This window comes from Tetrao urogallus (assembly GCF_951394365.1).
Source record: "Tetrao urogallus genome assembly, chromosome: 31".
In the NCBI taxonomy this organism is placed as follows: Eukaryota; Metazoa; Chordata; class Aves; order Galliformes; family Phasianidae; genus Tetrao; species Tetrao urogallus.
Window position 1 is genome coordinate 55,775 of NC_136844.1, and position 26,417 is coordinate 82,191.

General features: G+C 67.6%; 6 protein-coding genes across 8 annotated transcripts; 4 read left to right on the forward strand and 2 right to left on the reverse strand.

Annotated features, from left to right (window-relative positions):
- Positions 1 to 4,281: 4,281 nt before the first annotated feature.
- On the forward strand, positions 4,282 to 6,580 carry LOC306956494 (tubulin alpha-1C chain; the record flags this gene model as incomplete). The annotated part of the gene is made up of 3 exons (XM_079547768.1): positions 4,282 to 4,402; positions 4,479 to 4,627; positions 5,606 to 6,580. The coding sequence occupies 3 exons, from the start codon at positions 4,282 to 4,284 to the stop codon at positions 6,578 to 6,580; spliced, it is 1,245 nt and encodes a 414-aa protein (XP_079403894.1).
- A 731-nt stretch (positions 6,581 to 7,311) lies between these two features.
- Positions 7,312 to 8,959, forward strand: LOC306956454 (transmembrane protein 198-like; the record flags this gene model as incomplete). The annotated part of the gene is given in 6 exon segments (XM_079547725.1): positions 7,312 to 7,328; positions 7,330 to 7,350; positions 7,352 to 7,403; positions 7,405 to 7,609; positions 7,923 to 8,466; positions 8,893 to 8,959. Coding segments are annotated over 6 exon segments (906 nt in total).
- A 1,504-nt stretch (positions 8,960 to 10,463) lies between these two features.
- PYM1 (PYM homolog 1, exon junction complex associated factor) lies at positions 10,464 to 12,111 on the reverse strand (the record flags this gene model as incomplete). The annotated part of the gene is made up of 3 exons (XM_079547719.1): positions 12,060 to 12,111; positions 11,407 to 11,500; positions 10,464 to 10,959 (listed from the first exon to the last, which is right to left on the reverse strand). Exons 1-3 carry the CDS (start codon positions 12,088 to 12,090, stop codon positions 10,464 to 10,466), a joined length of 621 nt encoding a protein of 206 aa, XP_079403845.1. The 5' UTR covers positions 12,091 to 12,111.
- A 1,987-nt stretch (positions 12,112 to 14,098) lies between these two features.
- DGKA (diacylglycerol kinase alpha) lies at positions 14,099 to 19,012 on the forward strand (the record flags this gene model as incomplete). Its single annotated transcript, XM_079547758.1, has 23 exons — positions 14,099 to 14,168; positions 14,433 to 14,509; positions 14,585 to 14,705; positions 14,792 to 14,872; positions 14,954 to 15,003; positions 15,084 to 15,158; positions 15,227 to 15,346; positions 15,421 to 15,538; positions 15,996 to 16,084; positions 16,375 to 16,494; positions 16,615 to 16,713; positions 16,805 to 16,894; positions 16,995 to 17,068; positions 17,177 to 17,251; positions 17,355 to 17,440; positions 17,529 to 17,618; positions 17,702 to 17,862; positions 17,951 to 18,015; positions 18,098 to 18,188; positions 18,257 to 18,446; positions 18,535 to 18,655; positions 18,739 to 18,799; positions 18,914 to 19,012. 23 exons carry the CDS (start codon positions 14,099 to 14,101, stop codon positions 19,010 to 19,012), a joined length of 2,223 nt encoding a protein of 740 aa, XP_079403884.1.
- A 372-nt stretch (positions 19,013 to 19,384) lies between these two features.
- PMEL (premelanosome protein) lies at positions 19,385 to 22,958 on the reverse strand (the record flags this gene model as incomplete). The annotated part of the gene is made up of 11 exons (XM_079547755.1): positions 19,385 to 19,544; positions 19,638 to 19,725; positions 19,803 to 20,005; positions 20,165 to 20,258; positions 20,333 to 20,626; positions 20,746 to 21,426; positions 21,495 to 21,656; positions 21,746 to 21,886; positions 21,964 to 22,110; positions 22,189 to 22,323; positions 22,895 to 22,958. The coding sequence occupies 11 exons, from the start codon at positions 22,956 to 22,958 to the stop codon at positions 19,385 to 19,387; spliced, it is 2,169 nt and encodes a 722-aa protein (XP_079403881.1).
- Positions 22,959 to 23,943: 985 nt separating this feature from the next.
- On the forward strand, positions 23,944 to 26,209 carry CDK2 (cyclin dependent kinase 2; the record flags this gene model as incomplete). 3 transcript variants are annotated; one of them, XM_079547784.1, is made up of 7 exons in its annotated part: positions 23,944 to 24,059; positions 24,133 to 24,210; positions 24,556 to 24,676; positions 24,747 to 24,917; positions 24,990 to 25,091; positions 25,812 to 26,015; positions 26,105 to 26,209. In XM_079547784.1, 7 exons carry the CDS (start codon positions 23,944 to 23,946, stop codon positions 26,207 to 26,209), a joined length of 897 nt encoding a protein of 298 aa, XP_079403910.1. The 3 variants fall into 3 exon arrangements, with proteins under 3 accessions (XP_079403910.1, XP_079403911.1, XP_079403912.1); XM_079547785.1 differs by lacking the exon at positions 24,990 to 25,091; XM_079547786.1 differs by lacking the exons at positions 24,133 to 24,210; positions 24,990 to 25,091.
- Between the last annotated feature and the right edge of the window lie 208 nt (positions 26,210 to 26,417).

Below are 26,417 nucleotides of genomic sequence, written 5' to 3' on the forward strand. Positions count from 1 at the left end.
GCCCCAGTGCCCCGCTTCCCAGCCGTCCTTCGGCCCCCGCCGCATCCGTGGCCCCGCGCCCATCCCTGTCCGCCTTTGTGCGCACACCGCAGCCCCTGGAGGCCCACAGAAAGGGGAATCCCGGGCTGCTCCAGGCCGATCTGCCCCCCCAAAACCCCCAGAAAAGCCCCTGGACCCCCGCAGCCCCCAGAACAGCTCCAGGTCCAACAGCAGCCGCTCTGCAGCAGTTGGTGTTCGGGACACAGCTGGACCACCCTGACCCCCCCCCCCCAATCTGCTGCAGCCCCCCACCCCGAACTGCCATCCTCCCCAGCTCCAGGGGTTCCTGCACATCTCCTAGTGCCTTTTTTATTTGGGGGGGCCGTGGTGGGGAGGGTCGTGACCCAGGGCACTGCAGGTGGAGCTGCCTGCATCACCCCCTCCCCACCCCCCAAAAGCTGGGAAATCGTGATTACTGTCTGCTTTTCTCATACAACGCGTGCATTTTTGGGACGCTCCACGTCTTCGTTCCCATTTCCTCGCCTCTCTGCCCCCCTCCCTCGGTGCTTTTGGGGTGCTGCTAAACCAGGGCTGGGCTCCCCCCCGCCCCCCCTGCAGGAGTGTGGGGCTGCAGACAAAGAGGAGCCACGAGCCGGGCAGCGCCCACCGGAACAAAGGCTGACGCTGCCCCAGTCAGGCTGTGCCCCCCGCCCCCCCCCAGAAATTGGGCTCCCCCCGGCTGATCCCACAGCCATTCCCTGTGAGTGCTCTGTGGGGTTCTGACCCCCCCAGGAATGGGAAATAAGGCCCCAAACCCGTAGCCCAGGGATGGGAGGTGCCCTTCAATGTCCCCAAGGCATTGGTGGGGGGGGCCTCTGGGGTTCTGGGGGTGCAGTTTCCCCCCCCCAGGGTGGTGCAGGGTGAAGGGTGATGGGCTCTGAGTTCTGGGGGGGGTCTCCCCCCAGCCCCCTCCCACCTCGTTAGGTATGGAAGGCCACTCGCCACCAGCGCTGCCCGCTGCTAAGTAACAGGGTTGCTAGGAGACGGGTTGCTAGGATGCGGGCTGCGACCCCCCCAAATCCCCCCTCCCTGCCTCCATCACCTCGCGGGGTGCGGGGGGGTCCAGTCAAAGGGAATGCAGGAGGTGGAGGCTGGTCAGGGGGGCAGGACTGGGCAGGGGGGGGGTTGGAGACCTCAATACCCCCCCACACTGCTGCAAGGAGGCGACTCCATCCCACAACCCCCATCTGACCCCACTGTACTGCTGGGGGGGTAAAACCCCCCCCCCTTCCAGTTCCCAACCCCTCAGTGCTCTGCTATGGGGAGACACAACCCTACCCCCCTCTTTCCAGTGCACAGCTGCAGTGCACAGCGGTCCGTGATGTTGGGGGGGGGGGAGGCTCCATTTCCCCAAGCTCCCAGTGCCCCCCCACCCCCAAGTCCCAGTGCCCCCCCACCAACTCCTGGCCGCCTGTGCTGTGTTGATTGTTGGTAGCAACGCAGCAGCTCCTGGTGACTGTTGCTGGGCCCCTGCTGTGTTTGCAGCCCAGACACAACCCAGCACAGCGGCCATGCCCCCCCCCTCCCATACCTCCTCCCCCCACCCCCCACCCGGACCCCCCCAGCCCCACTGCAGCCCCTCCACCACCCAACCCCGCTCCCCCCACTGCAGGGGAGGTCATGGTGTTGGTGTGGGGCTGGTGGAGGATCCTGGCTCTGCCCACACTCCCCCCCCCCCACGCCTGTGCCCGCCAGCTCTGTCTGTCTGTCTGTCTGTCCCCTGAGCATCGATGTGACATGTTCACCCAGACTGAGGGACGGGGCCCTGGGGGTACGGCGGAGGTGGGGGGCACCCAACCTGACAGGGTGACCTCTGTGTCCCCTCCCTGGAATTGGGTGGGGGTCTCTATCACAGCATTACAGGACATCTATGGGGGGGGGAGGGGGGTCACTGCTTTGTCCGTGCAGTTTGGGTGTCCCACACCCCCCCCCAACACCTATGGGATGATGAGAGAGCGGGAATGGGGGGAGCACAAGGTTAAGGGTGTGGGGGGAGGGGGGGCCACGTCTGTCTGGATGTGGGGAGGGGGCTGCAGGTGCGGCACCGCATTGCGGCAAAAGCAGGGATAAAGGCACGGGGCGGCGGCTGCGACGGAGAGATGGGGCTGGGGGGAACGGGGGTGGGGGGGAAGGGGGAGCTGGGGGGTGATGATGGAATTGGTGCATCCCCATAGGGAGGGAGGGGGTCCCCAGCAAGGGGAGTTCTGGGGATACTGGGGAGGAGCAGTGGGCAGCACTGGGGGACACGGGGTGCTGCGGTCCTATAGAGGAGCCAGCACTGAGGGCGTGGGGGGGACACTGGGTAAAGTGGGGGGTGGGGATGGAATCCCGGTGCTGTTCGGGTTGTGGGGGTGCAGCCACGGGGCACGTGGACCCCCAGGCACACAGGGGATCGTAGTGGCACTGCAGGGACACACCGCACTCAGGACCCCCCCTGGGGCAGAGGGCTCCCTCGGCTCTGGGAACATCCTGCTCCCCCACACTGAGTCCTCGGGGCCCTTAAATGGAGGGGCAGCATTCCCCCCCGCATCCCCCCAAAGCCCCACGCGGGGGGGCACGGAGATCCCCAATCCCTGGGAATGTGACCCCAAACGGTCCCCACCCGCAGCCCGAGGCCAGACTTGAGGTGACCCACGAGGTGCTCTCCCCACCCCCCGTCCCGCTCCTCCAGCCCTACAGGATCTGCCCCCCCCCGCCCCCCACGCCATTGCCGCCCCGTGGAAATGCCCCCCCGGCGCTGGCGGAGGAACAAAGGCGACGGCAGCGGGAAAAGGAGACGGCGCGGCGGTGCCCCGCGGGGATTCCCACGGGAATGGCGACACGGGGACAGCGGGGCCCCTCAGCCCCCCCGGGTCCCGGTTCCGCCTTTGCAGGACTGGGGCTGGGGGGCACCGGGACCCCCCGCATTGGGGTCCGCCTGCAGCCCCTCCGCGCCCCTCCTGGGAACGCCCCGCCCCTTCTGCTCAGACCACGCCCATCGCCCGATAGGCCACGCCCCCACATTCCGTCGGCTGCAGTCACAGACCACGCCCCTTAGAAAAAGCCCCGCCCTCCCGCATCCGACGTTCGATCTGACCAATCAAAGGCGGGGCGGGGCGGAAAGGGCGGAGCGTGATGAGGGCGGTGTCTGAAGGGGGCGGGGCGTCGGGGTCACGCCCACGCGTGTCCCGCACCATTGAGGCCACGCCCCCTCGGGTATATAAGGGCGGTCCGGGGGAGGGGGCTTCTCTCTGTTCCTCTCACCGGCGGCTTCATAACGGGTCGGGTAGTGAGCGGCCATGGTGAGGGGGGACACGGGTGGGCTGTGGGACCCTGTGCGTGGGGTTGGGAGGATTCCGGCGTGGAAGGGCTGCGGAACTCACGTGGGCAGTGCGTAGGGTCGGGGGTCGCTGGAGCCACGTGTATCGTGGGTAGGGCATGGAGATGTGGGGGGGGGAGGCTGCGCGGGTTCGGGGTCGGGGTCTGCGGGGTGGGGGCTGCAGGACTCGAGTAAGTAATGCGATAGACAGGGGGTAAGGGGGAGTGGGAACCGTGCGTTCCTGGGTGCTGCCTGGGAGTGGGGTGTGTGGGGTCGCTCGTGGATCCCCGTGGATGTGAGCCACGCATGGGGCAGCGCCTGTTTTCCACCCAGGCAGAGCCCCGCGGAGCTGCCGGGTCCTACATGAGTCTCTGACTCTGCACTCATGGCCTTTGGAGTTTGCTCCTGCCCCACCCTGAGCCTCGCCATGGGTCTGTGGGGCTGGGCTGAGCTGTGGGCATTGGGACTGCGATGTGGGGCACTGACTGGTGGGGAAAAGAATGGCAGAGCACCGCATCCCAGAACAGCTGGGGTGGAAAAGGGGAGAGCCCTAAGCTCGGCCCTGAAGAAGAGGAGGCAGCAGGTGGCAGAGCTGTAGGGCAGGGTGTCCCAAACGGTGTCCCCATCCCAGTACAACTGGGAAGAACGACGGGGGAAAAGCCGCTTCCAGCTGTGCACTGACGAATGCAGCACAGCAGTTGGGTCAGACAGCCCCAAATTTGAGTTGCTGTCCCAGAAGAAGTGTGAGAACACAGGGGTGACCGCGGGCAGATCCCCGCCTGGAGCTGCGCAGTGCTGGGGCGCAGCAGGGCGGCACCCAAACCCCCTCCGTCCCCCCGCAGCGTGAGTGCATCTCCATCCACGTGGGCCAAGCGGGCGTGCAGATCGGCAATGCCTGCTGGGAGCTGTACTGCCTGGAGCACGGCATCCAGCCCGACGGGCAGATGCCCAGCGACAAAACCATCGGCGGGGGGGACGACTCCTTCAACACCTTCTTCAGCGAGACGGGGGCTGGCAAGCACGTGCCCCGTGCCATATTCGTGGACCTGGAGCCCACTGTGATCGGTGAGCGGGGCGGGCTGGGGGCTGGGGGGGCTGAGGGGGGCCGTGGCGGTGCTGACGGCGCTCGCGGTGCCCGCAGATGAGGTGCGCACGGGGACGTACCGGCAGCTCTTCCACCCCGAGCAGCTGATCACGGGCAAGGAGGATGCGGCCAACAACTACGCCCGGGGGCACTACACCATCGGCAAGGAGATCATCGACCTGGTGCTGGACCGCATCCGCAAGCTGGTGGGTACGACGCGTCGTTGGGGCCCCCAGCCAGCGGGAGCGTGGGGCGGCGCGGAGCTGTGCTGCGGGGCTCCGGGAGCGTGGGACCCCCTCCTATGGGACCCCCTCCTCCTCCTGCGGTGGGTGGGACGCTGAGCCCGCGCCTCTGGGTGCTGCGGTGTGCTGCTGCTGCAGCCTGCATACCAACTGTGTTGGCTGTGGGTGTGCGATGGGCCTGCGGGGCGCAGGGCAGCTCCTGTCTTTGGAAAACCTCCCTTTCCTTCTCATGGGTCGTGTGAAGATTCCCTCCATATGAGGTCTCCTTGGGCGAGTCCCCACCTAAAGGTGAGGGAAGAAGAACGGGGTGGGGATCAGCAGCTCCTTCTCACTCTGTCAGCAGCATTAAGCACTGCAGGTGGGGCTGCCCCAGAGGGACAGGGCAGGGCGGATGGGTCAGCGCCGTCCCCTCCCCACACCAGCCCCAGGGCCGTCTGCTCCTGGTGCCAACCTGTCTGCTTGTGGCTGGACCTGGGGCTTCTGTGTGGGTGTCGCCGCCGCCATGGGGCCGGTTGGACCGGTGCTGCTGCCCCATTGCTTTGAACTTCTATTCCCACACCAGCAGCAGAGCTGTGGTGCTGCTGGCTGTGCTGCAGGCGATGCTGGCACATCAGCTTGAAGCAGGATGGCTCAGGACAGGCATCACCTGGTGCACAAGCGTGGGATGCGAGGCCATGGCTGAGGCTGAGCTGCTCTGAACCCCAATTCCTGCATCTTCCCCCATTCTGCCCAGTGCCACCACCGCACAGGCTGTGTCCCCCAAAGGGATCCACGCCTCAAGGGGGCAGATTGCAACGGCTGGTGCCCCATCACCCTGGTGCCTCCTATCCCCAGAGACCCCCAAAAGCAGCACCTCCAGAATGTCCTCACGAGGCCACGAGAGGAAGGGCCGAGCTGCGCAGCTGCCTGGATCCCACCTGACCCCTTCTTGTGTCCCCGCAGGCTGACCAGTGCACGGGGCTGCAGGGCTTCCTGGTGTTCCACAGCTTCGGGGGCGGCACCGGCTCCGGCTTCACCTCGCTGCTGATGGAGCGGCTGTCGGTCGACTACGGCAAGAAGTCCAAGCTGGAGTTCTCCATCTACCCGGCCCCGCAGGTGTCCACGGCCGTGGTGGAGCCCTACAACTCCATCCTCACCACCCACACCACGCTGGAGCACTCCGACTGCGCCTTCATGGTGGACAACGAGGCCATCTACGACATCTGCCGCAGGAACCTGGACATCGAGCGCCCCACCTACACCAACCTGAACCGCCTCATCAGCCAGATCGTGTCCTCCATCACGGCCTCGCTGCGCTTCGACGGCGCGCTGAACGTCGACCTGACGGAGTTCCAGACCAACCTGGTGCCCTACCCGCGCATCCACTTCCCCCTGGCCACGTACGCACCGGTGATCTCTGCCGAGAAGGCCTACCACGAGCAGCTGTCGGTGGCCGAGATCACCAACGCGTGCTTCGAGCCGGCCAACCAGATGGTGAAGTGCGACCCGCGGCACGGCAAGTACATGGCGTGCTGCCTGCTGTACCGCGGGGACGTGGTGCCCAAGGACGTCAACGCCGCCATCGCCACCATCAAGACCAAGCGCAGCATCCAGTTTGTGGACTGGTGCCCCACCGGCTTCAAGGTGGGCATCAACTACCAGCCGCCCACCGTGGTGCCCGGGGGGGACCTGGCCAAGGTGCAGCGCGCCGTGTGCATGCTGAGCAACACCACGGCCATCGCCGAGGCCTGGGCGCGCCTGGACCACAAGTTCGACCTGATGTACGCCAAGCGAGCCTTTGTGCACTGGTACGTGGGGGAGGGCATGGAGGAGGGGGAGTTCTCGGAGGCCCGGGAGGACATGGCTGCCCTGGAGAAGGATTACGAGGAGGTGGGGGCTGACAGCGTGGAGGGCGAGGAGGATGGGGAGGAGTACTGATCGATTCCAATGAGTGCCTTTCTGGGCTGCTGCACTGTGGGGCTCAATAAAGCTGCAACGTTCACAGGTTTGGCTCTGGCTTATTGTGCGTGGGCTGTGCTGGGGGTTGCCGTCCTGGATCTCTATGGGAGTGGTCCGCTCGGTTACGCTGTTCGTGCACACGGCATTGCGCACCGCCCTGTGCCCCCGCTCCGGCCGGCTCCATGCTTTTGGTCTTCGAGAAGCGACAGTTTCGCGCTGAAACCCGGAAGTGGCGTCCCTGTGCAGTTACCGCTCTGCGCCGCCAGTCCGCCCAACTCTCCTGCTCTAGGTCCTCCAGACTGCCTCACGCATGCGCACAACGGCACGGAGTAGCGGCGCCCCGCTGGTCGTGCGATGCCTCCCCTCGTCCAGCAGGGGGCAGCATAGCGGTGCCCGCGGGTCCGGGTGGTGCCGGGGGTCCGCGGCTGCTTCGGGCCACGTGTGGAGCTCCGGGAGCGGCTGGGGGGGTCCTGGGTGCCGATGGGGACCCTGGGAGTCCTCTGGGGGGGGGGAAGGGGGTCGCAAGGAGGACCTTAGGAATGCTCTGGGCTGTCCCAGGGTACATGAGTGTGTCCCGAAGACCCCCCCCCCCACCCCCCGCACACACACCCCCCCGTAGTTCCTCACTCTGTGTCCCCAGCAATGGAGTCGACTCTGCAGCCGCGGTAGCTCCAGAGTTCGCCCCTCCCGACCCCCTCCCACTGCTCCCGATGTTCTCAGAGCCCCCGGTTCCCCCCGGCCCCTCCCGCCCTCCTCCGATTCCCCGCCCCAGATGTGGCCCCGCCGCCAGATGCGCGAATGGGGGGGAGCGGAGCGGGGCTCCCTCTGGGCGCTTCCACCGCCCCCAGCACAGCCTCACCCCCGCCCGCCCCCTTCCCCGTCCCGGGATGGAGCCCGGAGCCCCCGCGGAGCCGCGTTGCCGCCTGGAGCCATGGCTGCACTATGAGCCCGGTCCGGCGGTCCTCTGCGCCCTCGGCTGCGTCCTCGGCCTTCTCTATGGCTGCGTTGGTGAGGGGTGGGGGGGGCACAGCGCCGGGGGGCACCGCCGGAGGTAGGGGGAGGAGATACCAGGGGGAGGCTGTGCGGTGTGACACGGGGCCACCTCGGGATGTGTCCATGGGGGATGGCACATGGGGACACTATGGGACACGTGGTGTATGGACAGGGGCTGGCACGGGAGGCACTGTGGGGTGCAATGGGGCGTTTGCACGGAACACATTTGGCAGTGGGGACAGGACAGGATGCGTCCACGGGGCGCAGCTGGGGGGTGGCACCGGGGACACCGCGTCGCAGCCCCCACTGAGCCCCACATCCCCCGCAGGCCATCGCTGCTTCAAAGCCATCATGTTCACCTCGGGGCTGCTCCTGGGCTCCAGCACCATCTTCCTGCTGTGCTACAAGGAGCGCGTGTTGGAGACACGGCTGAGCCTGGAGGTGAGCGCAGGCATCGCGTTGGCCATCGGCTCGCTCTGCGGGTTGGTCACCGCTCTGCTGCGCAGCGTCGGGCTCTTCTCCACCGGGCTGCTGCTGGGGCTGCTGCTGGCCACGGCCGTGCTGGCAGCTGCTGCGCCGCTGGTGCCGCCGCTGAGCCCGTGGGTGCTGGTGGGGGTCCTGCTGGGCCCGGCGTTGCTCTGCGCCCTGCTGGCCCTGCGGTGGCCCAAAGCGCTGACCACATTGGCCACTGCCGTCCTCGGCGCTGCTGTGGTGGCGGTGTGTGTGGATTATTTCGTGGAGGGGTTTGCTTTGGTGCTCCACGTCTCCGAGAGGCTGCGGATGGCGGCGGTGGGGCAGCTCTGCTGGTACAGCTGGGTCGTGCTGGGGCTTTGGCCGGCGCTCAGCCTGCTTGGTGTCCTGCTGCAGCAACGGTGAGGGGAGTGGGGAGGGGTGGGGTGGGAATGGCTGTGGGGAAGAGGTGGGAATGGCAATGGGATGGGATGGGATGGGATGGGATGGGATGGGATGGGATGGGATGGGCCGTGGGGATGGAGGCTTGGATGGGTTGAGATGGAAATGGGAATAGGCATGGGGATGGAAGTTGGAATAGGATAGGGTGAGGAGTGAACTGGGATGGGACGGGGATGGGAACTGTTATAGGGTGTGCATGATGAGCGTGGGGCAGCGGAGGTGGGGAAGGGGACACGGAGGGTGATGGAAATGATGAGGGAGGTGGAGACGGCAATGGGGACGGCATAGGGACCGAGGAGATGGCCATGGGGCTGGGGGTGATGGCAGGGGCCGGTGCCGAGCCCCCTCCCTACAGTGATCCTCAGCTGCTGCACCTCCATCAGCAGGAAGCCAAATGCCAGTAGAACCGAACCCCCTCCAAGTGCAGCCACCGCCACCAGCCTGCCCCAGTGACACACGGCTTGTGCATCGCGTTGGCCTCGGTGAGTTTGTGCTGGGGGAGCAGGGGGGGCCCCGCACCACCACTGACACCCCTTTCCACCCCCAGAGCTCGTGGGACCTGCAGCTGGAGAACGCAGCCCCCCGGACCCGGCTGGGACCCCCAGTGATGGCTGTGGCTCCGCTGTGTCCTTCGTCACCCCGGTGCCTCCAGGCCACCTCTGAGAGGCCCCTGTGCCCCCCACCCGCTGTGGGTTGCTGTCCCCCCACCACACCTGCCCTTTTAAGCAGGCAAATAATAACAGGGCATCCTCGTAGGGTAAATGGGAGCTCCTGCCCCACAAGCAGCCCCACACCCACTGCGACCCCTGCTCCCTGTCAGCTCCAGAGAGGTTCAGCTCCACTCTCGTTCCAGTGCAAGGAAAGACTTCATAGCAAATAACTCCCCACAGCTATTTCTGTAGGACCCACACAGCGCTGTGCACGCACTGCTGTACCTGAGCTACAGTGTTCTGAATGCCTCCAGCTGCCCCTAGCTCCCCTCTGACTCACAAACCTGTTATACCCCCATTCCTGCTGCCACGAGGCCCCCAGCTCCACCGACCACCTGGGCTGCCCGTTCCTGCATCCCCCAAACCACCAACACCCCCCATCTGTGAGCCCTGAGCTCCCTAGACCCCCCACACCTCCTCCTCCATGCTCCAGCGCCCCCCAGAATCCCCCAGCCCCCTTACGGACATCATCTCTCCCATCTCAAACTGCCCAGCTCCATCCCCATGCACCACCTCCCCGATCCCGGGACCGACCACAGCTCTCCCTGCTCAGCCCCATGCAGGATGAACCCAAACGTGGCCCCATCCCCCAGCAGAGCCCAGCGCAGGGTTGGGGCAGAACAAGTGCCGTCCCATACGCCGCCCCTCCCGACGGGCAGCAGGACGTGGGCTGGTGCCAAGCCGGAGCGCGGGGCCACCCAGAAAATGGGGCACAAGAGGGGGCCGACGCTCCAACGCTGCTCACGGGACACAAAGGCAGCTGTGTCCCACGCAGCTCCCAGAAGTGACGCTGGCGTTGGCACGGCTGCGGCTGGGCGGGCTGAGGGGGCTGGGGAGCGCGGGGGGATCCCTGCACCGTCCTCAGCAGGGAAAGGCAGAGCTGAGCTCCTGCCGCGGGGTCACTACTGCAATTTTATTATTGCGTTCTTAAAAATAAAAGGAAGAGGACGACAGGCCGTAACACAGAATGCGAGGGGCTGGGGAAGAAGTCAAGGAAGAGCTGCTGCCCCCGCCTCCCCCGCAGCACCAGCCCTGCCCGGCTCCCCCGAATAAACTTAAAAAGGAGAGAGGTATCTGAGAGTCGCCGACTTCCTAACACCGATAGCTGGGAAACAAAGAAACAAACCAAAAAACAACTGTTGTGGAAAAACGACGGCACCCACCCAAAACAAAACCCCGGGAAAGAGGGGCCGGCGCTCAGTCCAGACAGCCTGCGCTGGGGACGCCGGCCCCACGACGGCCCCCCCTCACAAGTCCAGCTCCAGGTCCTGCAGCTCCTCCTCCAGGGCTTTCCTCCGGCCCAGCTTCTCCAGCTGCTCCTTGGTCGGCTGCTTTATCTCCCCAGAGTCGAGCCGCTGCTGCAGCTCCTCCACCTGCCGCAGCTTCTTCCTCAGGTTCTTGATCTTCTTGCTTTTCTCTGAGGCTGCGGCTTCCCCGTCAGCGGAGCTCTGGGCGCTGCAGGCCGGCTGCGCTGCGGCCGCTCTCGTGTCCCCGCCGCTGCCCCCCGACAAGGAGACCTTCTCCAGCGATTGGATCAGTTCGTCTGTTTCCCTCTCGCCTTTCTCCTGCTGCTGCTTCCTCTTCTCCTTGCGTTTCAAGTTCCTTTTTGCTGTTTTGGACAGTCCGCTCTCCCCGCCCTCCGCTTTGCTGGGCTGCTTGCCGGGCTGGGCGTTGGGCTCCAGGCTCAGCCCCGGGGGCAGCTCAGGCTTGCTTTTGAAGAACTTCACGTATTTGTTCTCATACCTGCATGGGAGGAGATGCAGTGACGGCACTGCTGCCCCCGTGGAGCTGCAAACCTCACCACCTCCGTCCTCGCCATCAGCACAGCACAGCCCTGACCCAGTGCTCAGCTCCAGCACTGCCCTGAGCTCCTCAGGACGTCCTCATGGCCGTGGCTCAGCCCAGCTCTGCGCAGAGGAGCAGCCAGATACGTACCATCAGGACTCAGCTATGGGCTAAGGGGGTCAGAAGTGCTCAGGCACCTGGAAAGAGACTGAGACCTCAATACGTGACCTGGTTCAGAGACACTGGGGTCTCCCAGCCTTGCCACGCACCCACAGCCCCAGCGGGGCGCAGGTAACAGCACAAAGTGCCCAAATTTGGGATCCTGGGCACACCGACACCATCGCCCTGATGCCAGCAATGGGGCTCCACCCCAGGACCCCACACCTGGCTGCCTGCCCCACTTACACCGGCACCTCCTCCTGTGGCACGTAGCCCTCCTTCACGCGCCGCTGCTTCCGCCAGGTGCCGTCAGGGCGCTGCGTAGAGGCGATGTACTTCCCTATGGGGGAGAAAGCAACGTCGGGTGGGGCGCACAAGGGGCTGCTCCTCCCGCGGGGCTGGGGGCTGCCCGGCACCTGGTACCGTTCTGGGGGGAAGGGAAGGGACCGGCCCTGCTGGGACATGGGAGGATGGGAGTAAACACGGGAGTGGGAGATGTGACCCCACGGAGAGCATGGGGGGACTGATGTAACCCCATAGAGAGCGTGTGTGGGGGGAGATACTGGCCCGTAAAGAATTCAGGGTGAAGATCTGACCCCAGAGAAAACATAGGAAGAAGATCTGACCCTACAGGGAACGTAGGGGGAGGTCCGAGCCCACGGAGTGCGTTGTGGGAAACGCCACGCAGAGATAGGGCCGCGGCGCGGACCCACAGGGAAAAAGCAGAACGGAACCGAGCCCACGGAGAGAAGGGACGGAGCCCACCCCGCGGAGCGCAGCCGCCCCGCCGCCACCAGGCGCGGCCTCGGCCTCACCGCGCCCTGCAGATCCCCGCTCCGCAGCGCCGGAGCCACCCGACCCCGTCCCGCAGCGGCGGGCCCGCACCGCGGCGCACTCACCGGTCTCATCAGTCACATAGGGAGTCGCCATCTTGCGTGCGCGATACACTTCCGGCCCCCACGCCCCGCCCCCGGAAGTGGCTGCGCGGCGTCCGGACAGGGGATTGGGGAGATTCGCGGGCGGCGGCGGCCATTTTGTTTTTAAAGGCGCAGCGCTCCGTTTTGCGCGGAGTCGCTGGGTGCGGGGTTGCTGCGGTGACGCCTGGCTAGAGAGTGCCTGCGCTGCGGGACCGGGGTGACCGGGGGATAACCCGCCTCAACCGAGCCTTCGGGGCCGGTCCCGCCCCGCTTCGGCGTCACGTCGGGGAACAAGGAGGGTCGGGGCTCCCCGCACCGCAGCATCATGCGGTTCACTGTTGGGGGGGGGGGCACAAACTGCCCTTCCTTCCAGCGCCGCACCCCCGGGGCAGTCCGGATGCGGCCCGGCCCCGCGCTGCGATTGCCGCGGGGATTTCCACACGTGCCCCCTTCTACCCCTTCCCGCTCCCCTCTGCCCCCCCCTCCGGTCCCAGCCCCCCTGCCAGCCCCCCGGCCGATTTAAGGTACAACGGAAGCGGCCCCCGTGAGCGCGGGACAGGTGCGAGCCCGGCAGGGAGCGGAGAGCAGCGGACCCCGCCCCGGCGCTGTGCCCCCCCGCCGCACGTGCTCCCCGTGCCGCCCCGAGCCGTGATGTCAGAGGGGCTGGGCCGCGGCGACAGCGCGCGGGCACCGGGCCGGACCGAGCGGCGGCACCGAGCGGAGCCCCGCAGGTACCGGCGGGCACCGGGGGTGTGGCGGGACGGCGCCGGGAGGGAGGGGCGGGGCGAGGCGAGACCGATGCTACCGGGATGAGCCGCACCGGGGTTGGCTGCATCGGAAGGAATCGAACCGGAGCGAACTGAAGCAGGCAGTGCGGGGCTCGGTCCAATCGGAGCGGAGCGCATCGGGCTGAGGTGAACCGACGGCACCGCGCGGGGAACGGGAGGGAAGCGGCACCGGCGGGGTACGGCCCGGGCTGCACCCTGAGGCGTGGGTTCGGTGCCGCCGCCCGGTCCTGCGCCCCTCCCGATCCGCTTCCCGGTGCTCAGCGCGGTGAGCTCCGAGCTGCGTTCCCGTCCCGTCCCTCATCCGCCTCCTCGTTCCCGGGGCGCGGCGGGAGGAGGAAAACGGGGAAAGCGAAGGGCCCGGCCCCGCCCGCCCCGCCGCTGGGCTCCGCCGCTCCCACCTGCGCGTCCCGGAGCCGCCCCGGGCTGCGCGGACACCGGCACGGCGAGAGGCGGCCCCGGTGCCTCCTATCCGACGGCAGCCGCCTCGCCCCGGGGTCCTCGAGGGAGAGAGCGCAGCCCGGGGGTCTCGGGAGCGGAGAGGGGCCGTGCGCGGGTGCCGCACCCCCCTCCCCCCCCCCCACGGTTCCCGTTCCCTGCCCGTTACTAAATAAGGGAACCAGCCGCCGCTCCGGGGGGGGTCCCGGGGGCCGTGTCCGACCTCGGGCCGGGGGGGCCTGCATCGTGCCACGGCTCGGTTCCCCCAGCGCGGGTTCCTGACGCAGCCCCGGTGCGGGGGGAGAAGGGGATGGGAGTGGTGCTGGGATCACCCATGGGTGCTCCGGGAGGCGGCAGGAGGGACGCGCACGCATCGTCCTCCTCCCCTTTGGGTCACATTTGGGGTCCCGGGGGACTGCGGCTGCCTCTCCGTGTCCCCCATCCCCTCCCCCCAACCTCCGCCCGGCGCCGCTCCCGGGCCGCGCTCAGCATCTGCCGCCCGGTGCCACGCAGGGAGCAAAGCTCAGCCTTCGCCCTCGGGGCCGGCACCGCCTCATCGCGGGGCCGGGAGGGAACCGCATCCCCGCGGGGTGCGTGGGAGGCGGCCGGATGCGTGGCAGCAGGATGCGAGCAGCCCGACCTGTGCGTGTGCGAGCGAGCTGCCGCCCGCCCGGCCCGAGGGAGGGGGGGGGGGGGGCGGGGCTGTGCTGGGAGCTGCGCCGGGGCAAACGGGGCGGGGAGAAAGCGGGGAGACCCCCGCCGTGTCCCCACCGCCGCCCTCCGCCCGCAGGCAGCGCAATGGAGGAGAGTGCGGAGTGGGGCACGCTGAGCCCCGAGGAGTTCGCCCAGCTCCAGAAGTACCTGGACTGTGAGTTGGGGGGGAGAAGCAGCTCGTGTGCGCGGGTGTGGCTGCACGCTGTGCGTGGCTTTGTGCGTGTGCGTGGCAGGGGTTTTACACGCATGGGGCGGCCGCGCACACGTGTGCACTGCGATGGAGCCGTGGCACGCAAGGTGTACGTGTGCGTTCCCGTGGGTGCGCCTTGCACACATGTGTGCATGCATGCACGGTGTGCGCGCGCCCCTTGCCCTGTGTGCGCTCCCTGAGCATCCTTGCCCACGCCTGTGCCCGCAGACAGCAGCAGGAAGGTGCAGGACGTGCTGCAGGAGTTCTATGGTGACGGGATGCTGTCCCAGCACCTTCAGGGAGAGGTGAGCCCCCCCCTGCACCCCAGGGGCTGCTTGCTTCTCCCCCGCAGACCTCCAGCCCCTCTCTGCCCCCCCCAGTGCGTGGACTTCGAGGGCTTTAAGCTGTTTCTGAGGAGCTACTTGGAGGCAGCCGATGTCCCGGACACGCTGTGCCGTCACCTCTTCAGGTCCTTCCAGAGCACAGGGCAGCCGGGCGCTGGTGAGGACATGGGGGGGGAACTGGGAAATGGGGGGGTGGGTCAGGGCACAGGGGGGACCGTGGGTTCAGCCTCGTCCATCCTACAGATGCTGACCTCGTCTGCGTTAACGATGTCTCCTGCTACTTCTCGCTGCTGGAGGGCGGGCGCCCCGAGGACAAGCTGGAGTGTGAGTGGGGGTCCTGTGGCACCGGGAGGCCGGGGGGAGCACCGCCATCTGACTCTGCTGTGCCCCTCCCTCCCCCCGCAGTCACATTTAAGCTGTACGACAAGGATGGGAACGGGCTCCTGGACAGCTCGGTGAGGGGACAGGGCTGGGGGGGGCATCTGGGACCCCCGCCATCACCCCCCACCCTCATCCTCGCCACGCCGTGCTGCAGGAGGTGGAGCGGATCATCACCCAGATGATGCGGGTGGCCCAATACCTGGACTGGGACGTCACAGAGCTGAAGCCGGTGAGTGGCCCCACATCCCTCCCCACCGTGTGCCCCCCCCAGACCCCCTGAGCCCCACGTCCCCCCAGATCCTGCAGGAGATGATGCGGGAGATCGACTATGATGGCAGTGGCGCGGTGTCGTTGGCGGAGTGGCTGCGCGGCGGTGTAACCAACATCCCCCTGCTGGTGCTGCTGGGCCTGGAGGTGGTGAGTACGGGGGGTGCGCCGTGCCGGGACCCCCCCCGGGGTTGTCCTGACCCCCCCGTCCTCCACCCTCTCAGCACATGAAGGATGATGGGCAGCACATGTGGCGCCTGAAACACTTCAACCGTCCCGCCTACTGCAACGTGTGCGAGACGCTGCTGGTCGGGCTGCGCAAACAGGGGCTGTGCTGCACCTGTGAGTGGGGCAGGGACCGGGGGGGTGGGGGGACACGATATGGGGTGAGGATGCAGGCGGGACAGGGAGGGGATGGGGAGGAGGACAGCGATGGGGGGAGGCTGGAAGAGGGCTGGGGATGAGGACGGGCGGCTGTGGGATGGGGGGGCACAGGGGTGAGGACAGGGACGAGGATGGGGTGGCGTCCCTCCCTTGGGTGGGATGGGGGCGCTGGGGGGTGGGGATGCGGTGCGAGGGACCCCCGCCCCAGGTGTCGCAGGAAGTCCCGCCCCCTCCAGCTGAGGAAGCCCCGCGCCCAAAGCGGGCGTGGCTACTGCAGAAATCCCACCCACCCGGGAAACACCGGGCTGTCATTGGTTCCCGGGGCGGAGGGGGCCGTGCTGCGATTGGCTGGGGGGCTGTATGGGGGGGTGGGAGCAGGGGCCGAGCCCCGCCCCCTCACGGCCGCGCCCCCCAGTCTGCAAGTTCACGGTCCACGAGCGCTGCGCCCGCAAGGCCCCCCCCAGCTGCATCAGCACCTACGCCAAGTCCCGCAAGGAGGCCGGTGTGAGTGCCCCGGCTGTCCGCCCATCTGTCCATCCATTTGTCCGTCCGTCTGCCCGCCCGCCTGCTCCGTTTGCCGGTCCGTTTGTCCGTGGCTCCATCTGCGATCCGTCCATCCGCTCGTCTCTTTGTCCGTCCGTCTGTCCGTTTGCCCATCCGTCTCCTTTGTCAAGCTGTGCAGCTGCCTGCCCGCCTGGCTGTCCCTCCGTCCGCCTGCCCACCCGTTCCTCCTCCTGTCTGTCCGTCCCTCCGTCCGTCTGTCCCACCACCTCCCGCCATGACTGCCCACGCAGGTCCAAGCCCATGTCTGGGTGAAAGGGGGCTGCGAGGCCAGCAAGTGTGGCAAATGCCAGAAGAAAATCAAGAGCTTCCAGAGCCTGACGGGGCTGCACTGCGTCTGGTGTCACCTCAAGGTGGGGATGGGCGGAGGGGATGTGGGCCCCCGTGGTGCTGGTTGGTGTCACAGGGGGGTCCCCGTCTCCTCCATCCATCCCCAAGGGATGGGGTGGCTGGACGTGGTCTCTGCCCCCCAGATCCACGAGGATTGCAAGCCCGCTGTGCCCCCCGCTTGTGACTGTGGGCTGCTGAGGGACCACATCCTGCCCCCCTCCGCCATCTATCCTGTGGTGCTGGTGAGCTCAGGGGAAGGGGGGGGGGGATTTAGGGGAATGAGGGATGTCCCTGTTTGGGGACGTGGGTGTCACCTCCCTGCTGGGGGTGCAGGAGCGGCAGAACAGCCAAAAGGATGAGAGTGGGACACCGGGTGAGGACGGACCACAGGTCTTCACCACTCCCGAAGGACAGGCGCTGCGGGTGAGACACGCTCCCCTGTTACCCCTGTGCCCCCACCCGTATCTGTGTCCTCCTATGGGGCCATGCCTGGCACTCAACCCCCCCTCCCCCAAACCCACAGGTCAGCCCTGTGCCTGACACCCACCCACTCCTCGTCTTCGTCAACCCCAAGAGCGGAGGGAAGCAGGGAAAGAGGTGAGGGGCTGGGCAGATGCTGGGCACGCTGTGGGGCCTTCTTCCACACACAAATTTAGGGGGAGGTGGGGGTTGGACGCCCCCAGCCCACCTTCCCATCTCCTGCAGAGTGCTCCGAAAGTTCCAGTACCTGCTGAACCCCCGGCAGGTCTACAACCTGCAGCAAGGAGGACCCAACCCAGGGTAAGGGGGGGAATAGGACAGGGGGTGTGTAAGTGCTGGGAGGGGGGCAACCAGCCCTGACCTCCCTCCCTCCCTCCCTTTCTTCCCTTCCCTTCTCCCCCAGGCTCAATTTCTTTCGGGACGTGCCAGATTTCCGCATCCTGGTGTGCGGTGGTGACGGCACCGTGGGATGGATCCTGGATGCCATTGGTGGGTCTGCAGCCCCCTGTCGCCCCACACCCCAGGATTTGATGGCCAAATCCTCCCCCCACCCCTCTCACTGCACTTCTCCCTGCAGACAAAGCCAACCTTCCCCGACGACCACCCGTGGCCGTTCTGCCCCTGGGCACCGGCAACGACCTGGCGCGGTGCCTGCGCTGGGGTGGAGGTGAGGAGTGGGGTGGGAGGTGGGCAGCCCAATATCCCCCAGCCTCCCCTCTGATCCCGTGTCTCCCCCAACGCCACCCGCAGGCTACGATGGGGAGAACCTGGTGAAGATCCTGAAGGACATCGAGGGCAGCAGCGTGGTGCAGATGGACCGCTGGCACCTGCGGGTGCTGCCCACCTGCCCCACCGAGGCTGGTGACCCCGTGCCCTATGAGATCGTCAACAACTACTTCTCCATTGGGGTGGTGCGTGGGGCTGGGAGCTGCTGGGGAGGGGGAGGCGCAGCACGGCCGGGTGTCACCCCTCCACACTGCGCCCATCTGCCCCCCGCAGGACGCCTCCATCGCGCACCGCTTCCACGTCATGCGGGAGAAATACCCCGAGAAGTTCAACAGCAGGTGAGTGCTGGCCCCGGGCCGCATCCTGCGACCCCCCCCTGTGCGTCCCCATATCCCCACCATGCCGCGCTCCCCCCCCCAGGATGAAGAACAAGCTCTGGTACCTGGAGTTTGCCACCTCCGAGACGCTCTTTGCCACCTGCAAGAAGCTCAAGGAGTGCCTGAGCATCGAGGTGCGCCTCGTCCCTGCATCCCTGTGCCCCCCCCCGGCGCTTTGCCCTCACCCCGCCCCCCTCCGCAGTGCTGCGGGACCCCCCTGGAGCTGCGGGGTGCGCTGGCGGGGGTTGCCGTGCTCAACATCCCCAGCATGCACGGAGGCTCCAACCTGTGGGGTGAAACCAAGCGCCCGCTGGGGGAGGCGAGGCGGCCGCCCGGTGCCGCTCAGCCCCCGGCCATCACCGACGCCGAAACGCTCAAGACCTGCGTGCAGGGTGCGTGGCGTGGCGGTGGCGGTTTGGAAACAACCCCTCCCTCGAGGCTGGCGCGGTCCTGACCCCTCCTCCACCCCTCCCCCTTTAGACCTGAGCGACCAGCGGTTGGAAGTTGTGGGGCTGGAGGGAGTGCTGGAAATGGGGCAGATCTACACAGGGCTGAAGAGCGCAGGAACGCGGCTGGCCAAGTGCTCCGAGATCACCGTGCGGTGAGCCCTGGGGAGGGGGGGGGAAGGGGTTGTACCCCCCCCCGAAGGGCTGTGGGTGAACCGTAAGGGGGCTGTTGTTGCAGGACGCTGAAAGCCCTCCCCATGCAGATTGATGGAGAGCCCTGGATGCAGCCACCCTGCACTGTACGCATCCCTATGCTGGATGGGTGGGGGGGGTGTTGTTAGTTCCCCTGGATCCCCCAGTGGTTCTGTGCCCTCCCCATGTTGCCCCCCTCCCACGCTCATCCTCTCTTACAGATCAAGATCACCCACAAGAACCAGGCGCCCATGCTGATGGCCCCCCCGCCCCGCTCCTCCAGCTTCTTTGGCCTCAAGAAGGGCTCTGTGGAGGGCTAAAGGGGACCGGACCCCCCCCCCCCCCCAGCATTGGGCAGGGCCCTTCTGTCCTTCCCCATTCTCCCCTGTGCACACAGGGATGGGTTCCCCCACGGGGGGGTGGGAGGAGAGGCTGGAGTCCCCACCCCGCTGGGCCCCCCCACACCCGTGCCCTATTTATTACACCCAACCCCCGCGTTTCAAGTGCCTCTTGTAGTAATAAAGCTGGCGGCTGGGCCCCCCCATCCCCCCCCCCATGCAAACAGACGGAGCACAGCTGAGCTGAGTCTTTATTAGCAGCCGGTACTCGCATCCCCCCCCCGGTTCCTGGGGGCTCGGGCCAGGCAGGGGGCTCTGTACTGGGGGTGGGATGCAGACCCCCCTCCCCCCCTCCTAGACAGTGTTGGCACGCAGCAGGGGGCTGCTTTCTCCACTGGGAGCCCCCCCAAACGCCTGGCGCAGCAGCAGACGCAGGGCAGCACCAGGGGGCAGCCAGCTGTGGGGCCTGGGGGCTGGGGGGGCTGCGGGCAGCAGTGGGCTGTACTTCACACGGCTGCAAGCAGAAGGGAGAGGGGGTGATGCGATGCTGTGATGTCTCCGTGTCCCTCTCCCCCCCCCCCTTGTCCCAGTCCTCTCCCCTGCTCACCGGTAGGTGTAGGCAGCTGTGCCCAGAGCGGCAGCGATGAGCAGCAGCCCCACGGTGAGCGTGGTGCCACCGGCAGCTGGGGACGCTCCTGGGGGGGCAGAAGCAGCTCAGCAGCAGCCCCACACCTCCCCCTCCCCTCCCTCCCCCATCCCATCCCTCTCCCACCTCCGACAGCCACACGGGTGCTGGCCACAGCCAAGCCGTTGCCGTTGGCCAACGAGATGTTGAGGCAGTAGAGGCCGGACTGGTTGAAGTCCTGGCGCAGCACCAGCTGGCAGCCCGGTGCCGGTGCCACGGCCGAGCACGTCTGAGTCTGCGCTGTGCGGCACTCGGCGTCCGCCACCACGGTGCAAACCTCCTCGGGAAGGCTGAGGGGGGGGTCAGTGCGCTCCCAGGACCCCCCAGCCCCCATTGCCGTCCCCACGTTCTGCCTGGCTCCAGCCCATGGTCTCCCAGCTGTCCCCAACCCCGTGCACCGTCTCCCCATCTGCTCCCATCTCTGGCGCACCGTGCCCGGCTCTCCTCACCTCCCCTCGCACGTCACCGTCAGCTCCACGCTGTTTCCGCTGCCTTCAGGCTCCGCAGGCAGCACCTGCACGATGGCCACGCTCTCGATGCCCTCTGTGAGGGGACGGGGTGTCACATGAAGGCTGAACCCCCCTGGACCCCCCCCGGCCCCTCAGCCCGGTGCTCACGGACGATGTTGAGCTCAGTGGAGAAGCTGCCATAGCGGTACAGGACGCAGCTGCTGGGCTCAGCCTCGGGCGCCTGGCGCTTCACCAGCAGCAGCGGCTCCGCTGTGGCTCCAGCCGTGGCACTGCCAGAGGACACGGCTGTGGCTCCAGCTGTGGGATCTGCTATGGATTCAGCTGTAGCTGCAGCCGTGGGTCCAACTGCGTCCCCATCCGTGGCTGCAGCTGTGTCCACAGCCGTGTCTGCAGCGGTGGCTCCAGGGGTGGCTGCGGCCACGTCCCCTGCTGTCCCCACACCTGCAGCAGCCCCATGCAAAGAAGCGGCTGGAAAAAGGTTTGGAGGGACCCAACCATTCCCTTGCAGGACCCCCCAGGCCAAAGCCCATCTTCCTCTGCCCCGTAGGAACAGCACCCACCTGTCGTCACGCTTCCCTCCACTGCTGTGGGGGCCACAGTGCCCGGAGCGTCCCCACCTGAGGACACAGAGGTGGGGGGCAGGGGGTCTGCAGTGGGGTCTGTACCGGCTGCTGCACCGGGCACTGCAGTGCTGAGCACCGGGTCGGGGATGGGCTCGGTGGCAGCGCCGTCTGAGGGCACGGCCACTGAGACCCCTGTGGGTTCTGCTGGTGCCCCAGAGGCTCCGGGTGCTGCTGCGGTGCCGGGTGCTGCTGCAGTGCCGGGTGCTGCGGTGGTCCCAGGTGCTGTGGGGGTGCCGGGTGCCGCAGCGGTGCCAGATCCCGTGGGCCCTGCAGGCTGCGTGGCCGTGGGTCCCAAGGAAGGCGCCGGCCCGGTGGTGGGATCCACAACCGGGGGTGCGGAGGTGCCGCAGGAGCTGAGCGGAATGGCCGCCTGCAGCACCAGGCGGGCGGCAAAGGAACCGGCCTGCAGGTAGGTGTGGGTGACGGTGGGGCTGCGGGAGATGAGCGTGCCGCTCTGGTCCCCGAAGTCCCACGAGAAGGAGATGTCAGCATCACGCAGGTAATGGCTGGGGTCGTGCAGCCGCACGCTGAAGGCCACGGGGCGGTTGAGCACGAAGCGCCCGCCGTCCCCCGCTGCCGCCTCCAGCTGCGTCACGTCCACCGCAATGGGCACCTGGTCTGGGGGACACAGGGACATCAGCGTGGGGATGCCGCGCCCGCTGCCAGCCCGCCCCGCCGCCACGTACCGGTGATGCTGAACTGCGTGCTGGCGTGGCCGATGGGGATGAACTTCTGGCGGCCACGGTAGTGATAAACCACCACCTCCATAGTGTAGGAGCCCAGGGCCACCCCGTCCGTCCCCACTGTCAGCTGCGACGCCGCTCCGTCCACCACCTGCCAGTAACGCCCTGCGGGGACACCGCGCTCAGGGACACCGCGCTCAGGGACATGGGGACGTCCCAGCAGTGCTGGGAGCTCGGCACAGAGCCGTCCTCACCCCACGTCCACCAGACGTAGACGAATCTGCCACGTTTGCCCCAGGCGCTGCGGGGAAAGGGCTGCCCGTCGGGGAAGACGCCATCCGAGCCCTCGGCCAGCTGCTCCGGGAACACCGGCTCCCCCTGCACCACGCGGGTGCCTGCCGGGAGCACAACGTGAGCGAGGCGTTGCTGAGCCCCCGGCTGTGCCCCCGGCGGAGCCCCCGGCGGAGCCCACCATTCACGGTGCAGTTCTGGCTCCACACCACGCGGCCGTCGGGCAGCGCCGTCTGCGTGCTGGGGAAGCGCAGCGCGATGGAGAAGGTGGCCCTGGCGCCCGCCATGGTGGGAGCATCGTTGCTGATGTCGAAGGTGACGTCGCCTCCTGTCAGGCACGGGGACGGCGGCTCAGGGAGCAGCGCCGCGGCCGTCTGTCCCCGCGTCTGTGTGTCCCCGTGCTCACCTCGCCAGCAGTCGCTTTGCTGCGCTCTCCCCTCCTGCCACGGGCGGTACCGCGCTGCGTCCCAGCTCCGGAACGGCGCCGGGCGGCCGGCCCACACCGGGCCCTGAAAGCCACCGCGGCTCCGGCCGCCGCCTCCTGCGGGAAAAGGGACACGGAGGCCGTGGCATCGCGCTGGGACCCCCCGCCCAGCCCCAGAAACACGTGATGGGCTCAGGCTGCGGTGCGGGGCAAAGCCCGTCACATGGCGCTGCCCAAAGCTGTTTCATGTGACGCTCAGCTGAGCTGCAGCGCGGGGCTGGACGGGGTGAGCGCTCCCCCCGTGTCCCTTCTGTGCCCCACTGGCTGGGGCTCACGGTCCCCACGGGATCCCCATGGCATCGCTTGTGCGAAGAGGGATGGGGGTCCCCGTGGGGTCCCCGTGGGCACACAGCAATGGAGACGCTGCTCCCTCCTCGTGCTGGGGCCTCCCCACAACACGGGGCTGGTTGAGCCCACCCTGGGGGCCCACACCCACCGCAGAGCGCACCCCGAGGCCGATCTTGCTCTGGGAGACTCAATGCCACCACCCACCCCCAACCCGTCCCCATCTGGGGTCCCGCAGGTAACCCACGGCTGCCCCACGAAGCCCACGGGCCGCTCACAGCCAGGACCACCCTCACGTACCCCGGTTGCCTGAAGACCCCCCCCCCCCCGCAGCCCCACTTACGCTGCTGTGCCGTGGCCAGGGCCAGCAGTGCCGCCAGCAGCACGATGGCCCCTTGAAACCGCATGCTCCCTGCACTCCGGATCCGGGAGAGGCGAAGGCAACCGGTGCGGGGGGATAAGAAGGGACCCTCTTTACATAGCCCCACCCCGAGGGACGGCCCCGGGGAGGGCCTGCGGGTGGGCACGTGCGTGCACGTGTGGGCATGTGTGCGCGCACATGGCTACGGTCACACGGCTCCCCGCGCTCCGCTCGGAGGCGGTGGGTTCGGGGTGTGTGAGACCCCCGCGAAGGGCTCGGCACAGCCACTGCCCCCCGCTCACAGCACAGCAGTGCCCGGTCCGTGCGCCGGGTGCTGCAGGGAGCTGGGTTATAGGGGCGACCCTGGAACTCCCCTTGGGATGGGACACATTCGCAGGGAGACCCCCGTACTGCACCCACACAGGGACCCCCAGCTGCATCGGGGCACTGCAGACCCCCAGTTGGCCCCAGCCCACGTCAGCACTGGCGGCTGTGGCTGGCAGGATGCACATAGAGGGCCGTGAAGTACTGCGCTTGTGTGCATGGGAACCTCGTGCGTGGGACTGCGTGCGTGACAGCATGACCGCGGGGACGGCGTCCGCGGGACCGTTTGCCTGGGAACACCGTGTGTAGCACTGCATCCGCAGCACCGTGGGCAGCCTGATAACAACCCGGGCTCAGGGCCTGTACCGCAGTCAGGGCGGCAGCTCTGCCATCGGCGTCCCGGGGAAAGAAGGCGCGCGGGGACGCAGCACCCGCGAACGCCGCACGCGTGGGCCGAGAGGCGCCCGCCCCGCGCCTGTCGCTTTAAGAGATCTCCCGCGCCGCCCCCCGCCCGGCCGCGGGCTCAGCCAATGGGACGCCGCGAGGGGCGTGGCCAGCGGCCGGCGGGAAGCGGCGCGGGCGGGGCCCCGGGGTTGTGGCGCGCCGGGGAAAAGCGGCGGCCGCGATCGTTCCGTGCCCGGCCCGGGACCCCGGGACACCGCAACCCCGGGCCGCGCCCCCACCGCCCGGGGCCGCCCCCCCACCCAATGGAGAACTTCCAGAAGGTGGAGAAGATCGGGGAGGGCACGTACGGCGTCGTGTACAAGGCCCGGAACAAGGTCACGGGCGAGGTGGTGGCGCTGAAGAAGATCCGGCTGGACACGTGAGCGGGCGGGGGGCGACGGGGGGGGGGGCGTGGGGGGCACCGGGAAGGGCTCAACCCGCTCCTCCCCCAGGGAAACCGAGGGCGTCCCCAGCACGGCCATCCGAGAGATCTCGCTGCTGAAGGAGCTCAACCACCCCAACATCGTCAAGTGAGGGAGGGGCGCGGGGGGGGCGCGGAGAGGGGTGTAGAGAAGCTATGGGGACGCTCTGCTGGCAGCCGGCTGCGTGGGGAGGTTTGGCTGGGGGTTGTCTGAGGGCTGTGGGGGTGTTTGGGGGCTGCAGAAGGCCTGAGGGGCTGGGGGGAGGATTGAGAGCTGCAAAGGATCTGGGGGCTGTGGGGGGGTCTGGGGGCTGTGGAAAGTCTGGAGGCTGTGGGGAGGGTCTGGGGCTATGGAGGGTCTGGAGGCTGTGCGGGGGCCTGGGGGCTGCAGGGGGATCCGGATGCATTGGCGGGGAGGGGGGTGATGCTAGCACCCAGGCCGCCCCTCCTCCAGACTGCTGGATGTTATCCACACGGAGAACAAGCTCTACCTGGTCTTTGAGTTCCTGCACCAGGACCTGAAGAAGTTCATGGATGCATCGTCCCTGGGTGGCATCGCGCTGCCGCTCATCAAGGTGGGTCGGGGCGGGGGTGGCGGGGGGGCACGGGGCAGTGCTGACCTCCCCCCCCCTCCCATCCCCGCAGAGCTACCTGTTCCAGCTGCTGCAAGGCCTGGCCTTCTGCCACGCGCACCGCGTGCTGCACCGAGACCTCAAGCCTCAGAACCTGCTCATCAACGCCGACGGTGCCATCAAGCTGGCTGACTTTGGGCTGGCACGCGCCTTTGGGGTGCCTGTGCGCACCTACACGCACGAGGTGGGTGTGGGGATGGGGGGCTGCGGGCAGCGGGGGTGGCTCTGTGCTCAAAGTCTGCCCCCCACCCCACAGGTGGTGACGTTGTGGTACCGAGCGCCTGAGATCCTGCTGGGCTGCAAGTACTATTCGACTGCCGTGGACATCTGGAGCCTGGGCTGCATTTTCGCCGAGATGGTGAGCGGGGGAGGGGGGTGGAGGAGCAGGGGAGGGGCTGCGTCCCCGTGGGACAACAGCTGCTACTCCAGGGGACACCGGAGGTCACTGAGGGATGCCCTGGAGGCGCTGTGGGGTTGCCCTGAGGGCACCAAGGGGACACTGTGGTCATACTCTGGGGACACTAAGGAGCTGCCCTGCTGAGACCTTTGGGATACGCTGGGGGTATCCTGGGAAAACCAAGGACGTGCCCTGGGGACACTGAGGGGACACTGTGGTCACGTTCTGAGGTCACCAAGGATGTGTCCTGGAGGACAGGGCACTGCGGTCGTACTCTGGGGACACTAAGGATGTGCCCTGAGAAACACCAAGGGGATGCTGTGCTGACACCCTGGGGACACAAAGGACATGCCCCACTGACACCTATATGATATCCTGGGGATACCACCAATACACGCCCTGGGGACACTGAGGGGACACCGGGGTCGCGTTCTGAGGTCACCAAGGGGCGCTGTGGTCACACACTGCAGACACTCAGGATGTGCCCCGGTTTGCCCCCATTCTGCCGTCTCAGCCCTGACATCACTGCACGCGGGGCCGGGCGCGAGCACAGAGGCACAAAGGGGCTCTGTGGGTGCCGGGAGGGTGGGGGTGGGGGAGCATCATGTGAGCCCCCAGCCCAGACCCAGCATCACGGGGTGCTCACGCGGAGCGGGGGCCGTTTGATGCCACCACGTGCAGGTGACGCGGCGCGCGCTCTTCCCCGGGGATTCGGAGATCGATCAGCTCTTCCGTATCTTCCGCACGCTGGGGACTCCGGATGAGGCCGCCTGGCCCGGCGTCACCGCCCTGCCCGACTACAAGCCCAGCTTCCCCAAGTGGGCCCGGCAGGATCTGGGCAAGGTGGTGCCGCCGCTGGATGAGGAGGGCCGCAAGCTGCTGGCGGTGAGCACAGGGCCGGGGGGGGACGGTGAGGGGAGACGCAATGAGGAGCCCCCCCCCCCCTCACCGTCCCCAATTCTGCCTCTTTTCAGCAAATGCTGCACTACGATCCCAACAAACGCATCTCGGCCAAGGCAGCGCTGGGCCATCCCTTCTTCCGTGATGTCACCAGGGCTGTCCCCCACCTGCGCCTGTGAGCACTGGGCTGGGGGTGGGCACGTTGGCTGCGGACAGCGCGAGCGCAGAGTGGGGCACTGGGACCCCCAGCCCCCAGGACTGCTCGGGGCGGGGACCCCCCCTTTGCCTGGGCTCTCGGGCACTTACAGCTGAGGGTGAGGTGGGAGGGCGAGGGACAGAGCCTTCCCCCTCCCTTTGTCCCCCTCTCCTCCGTCCCCGGGGTGGCAG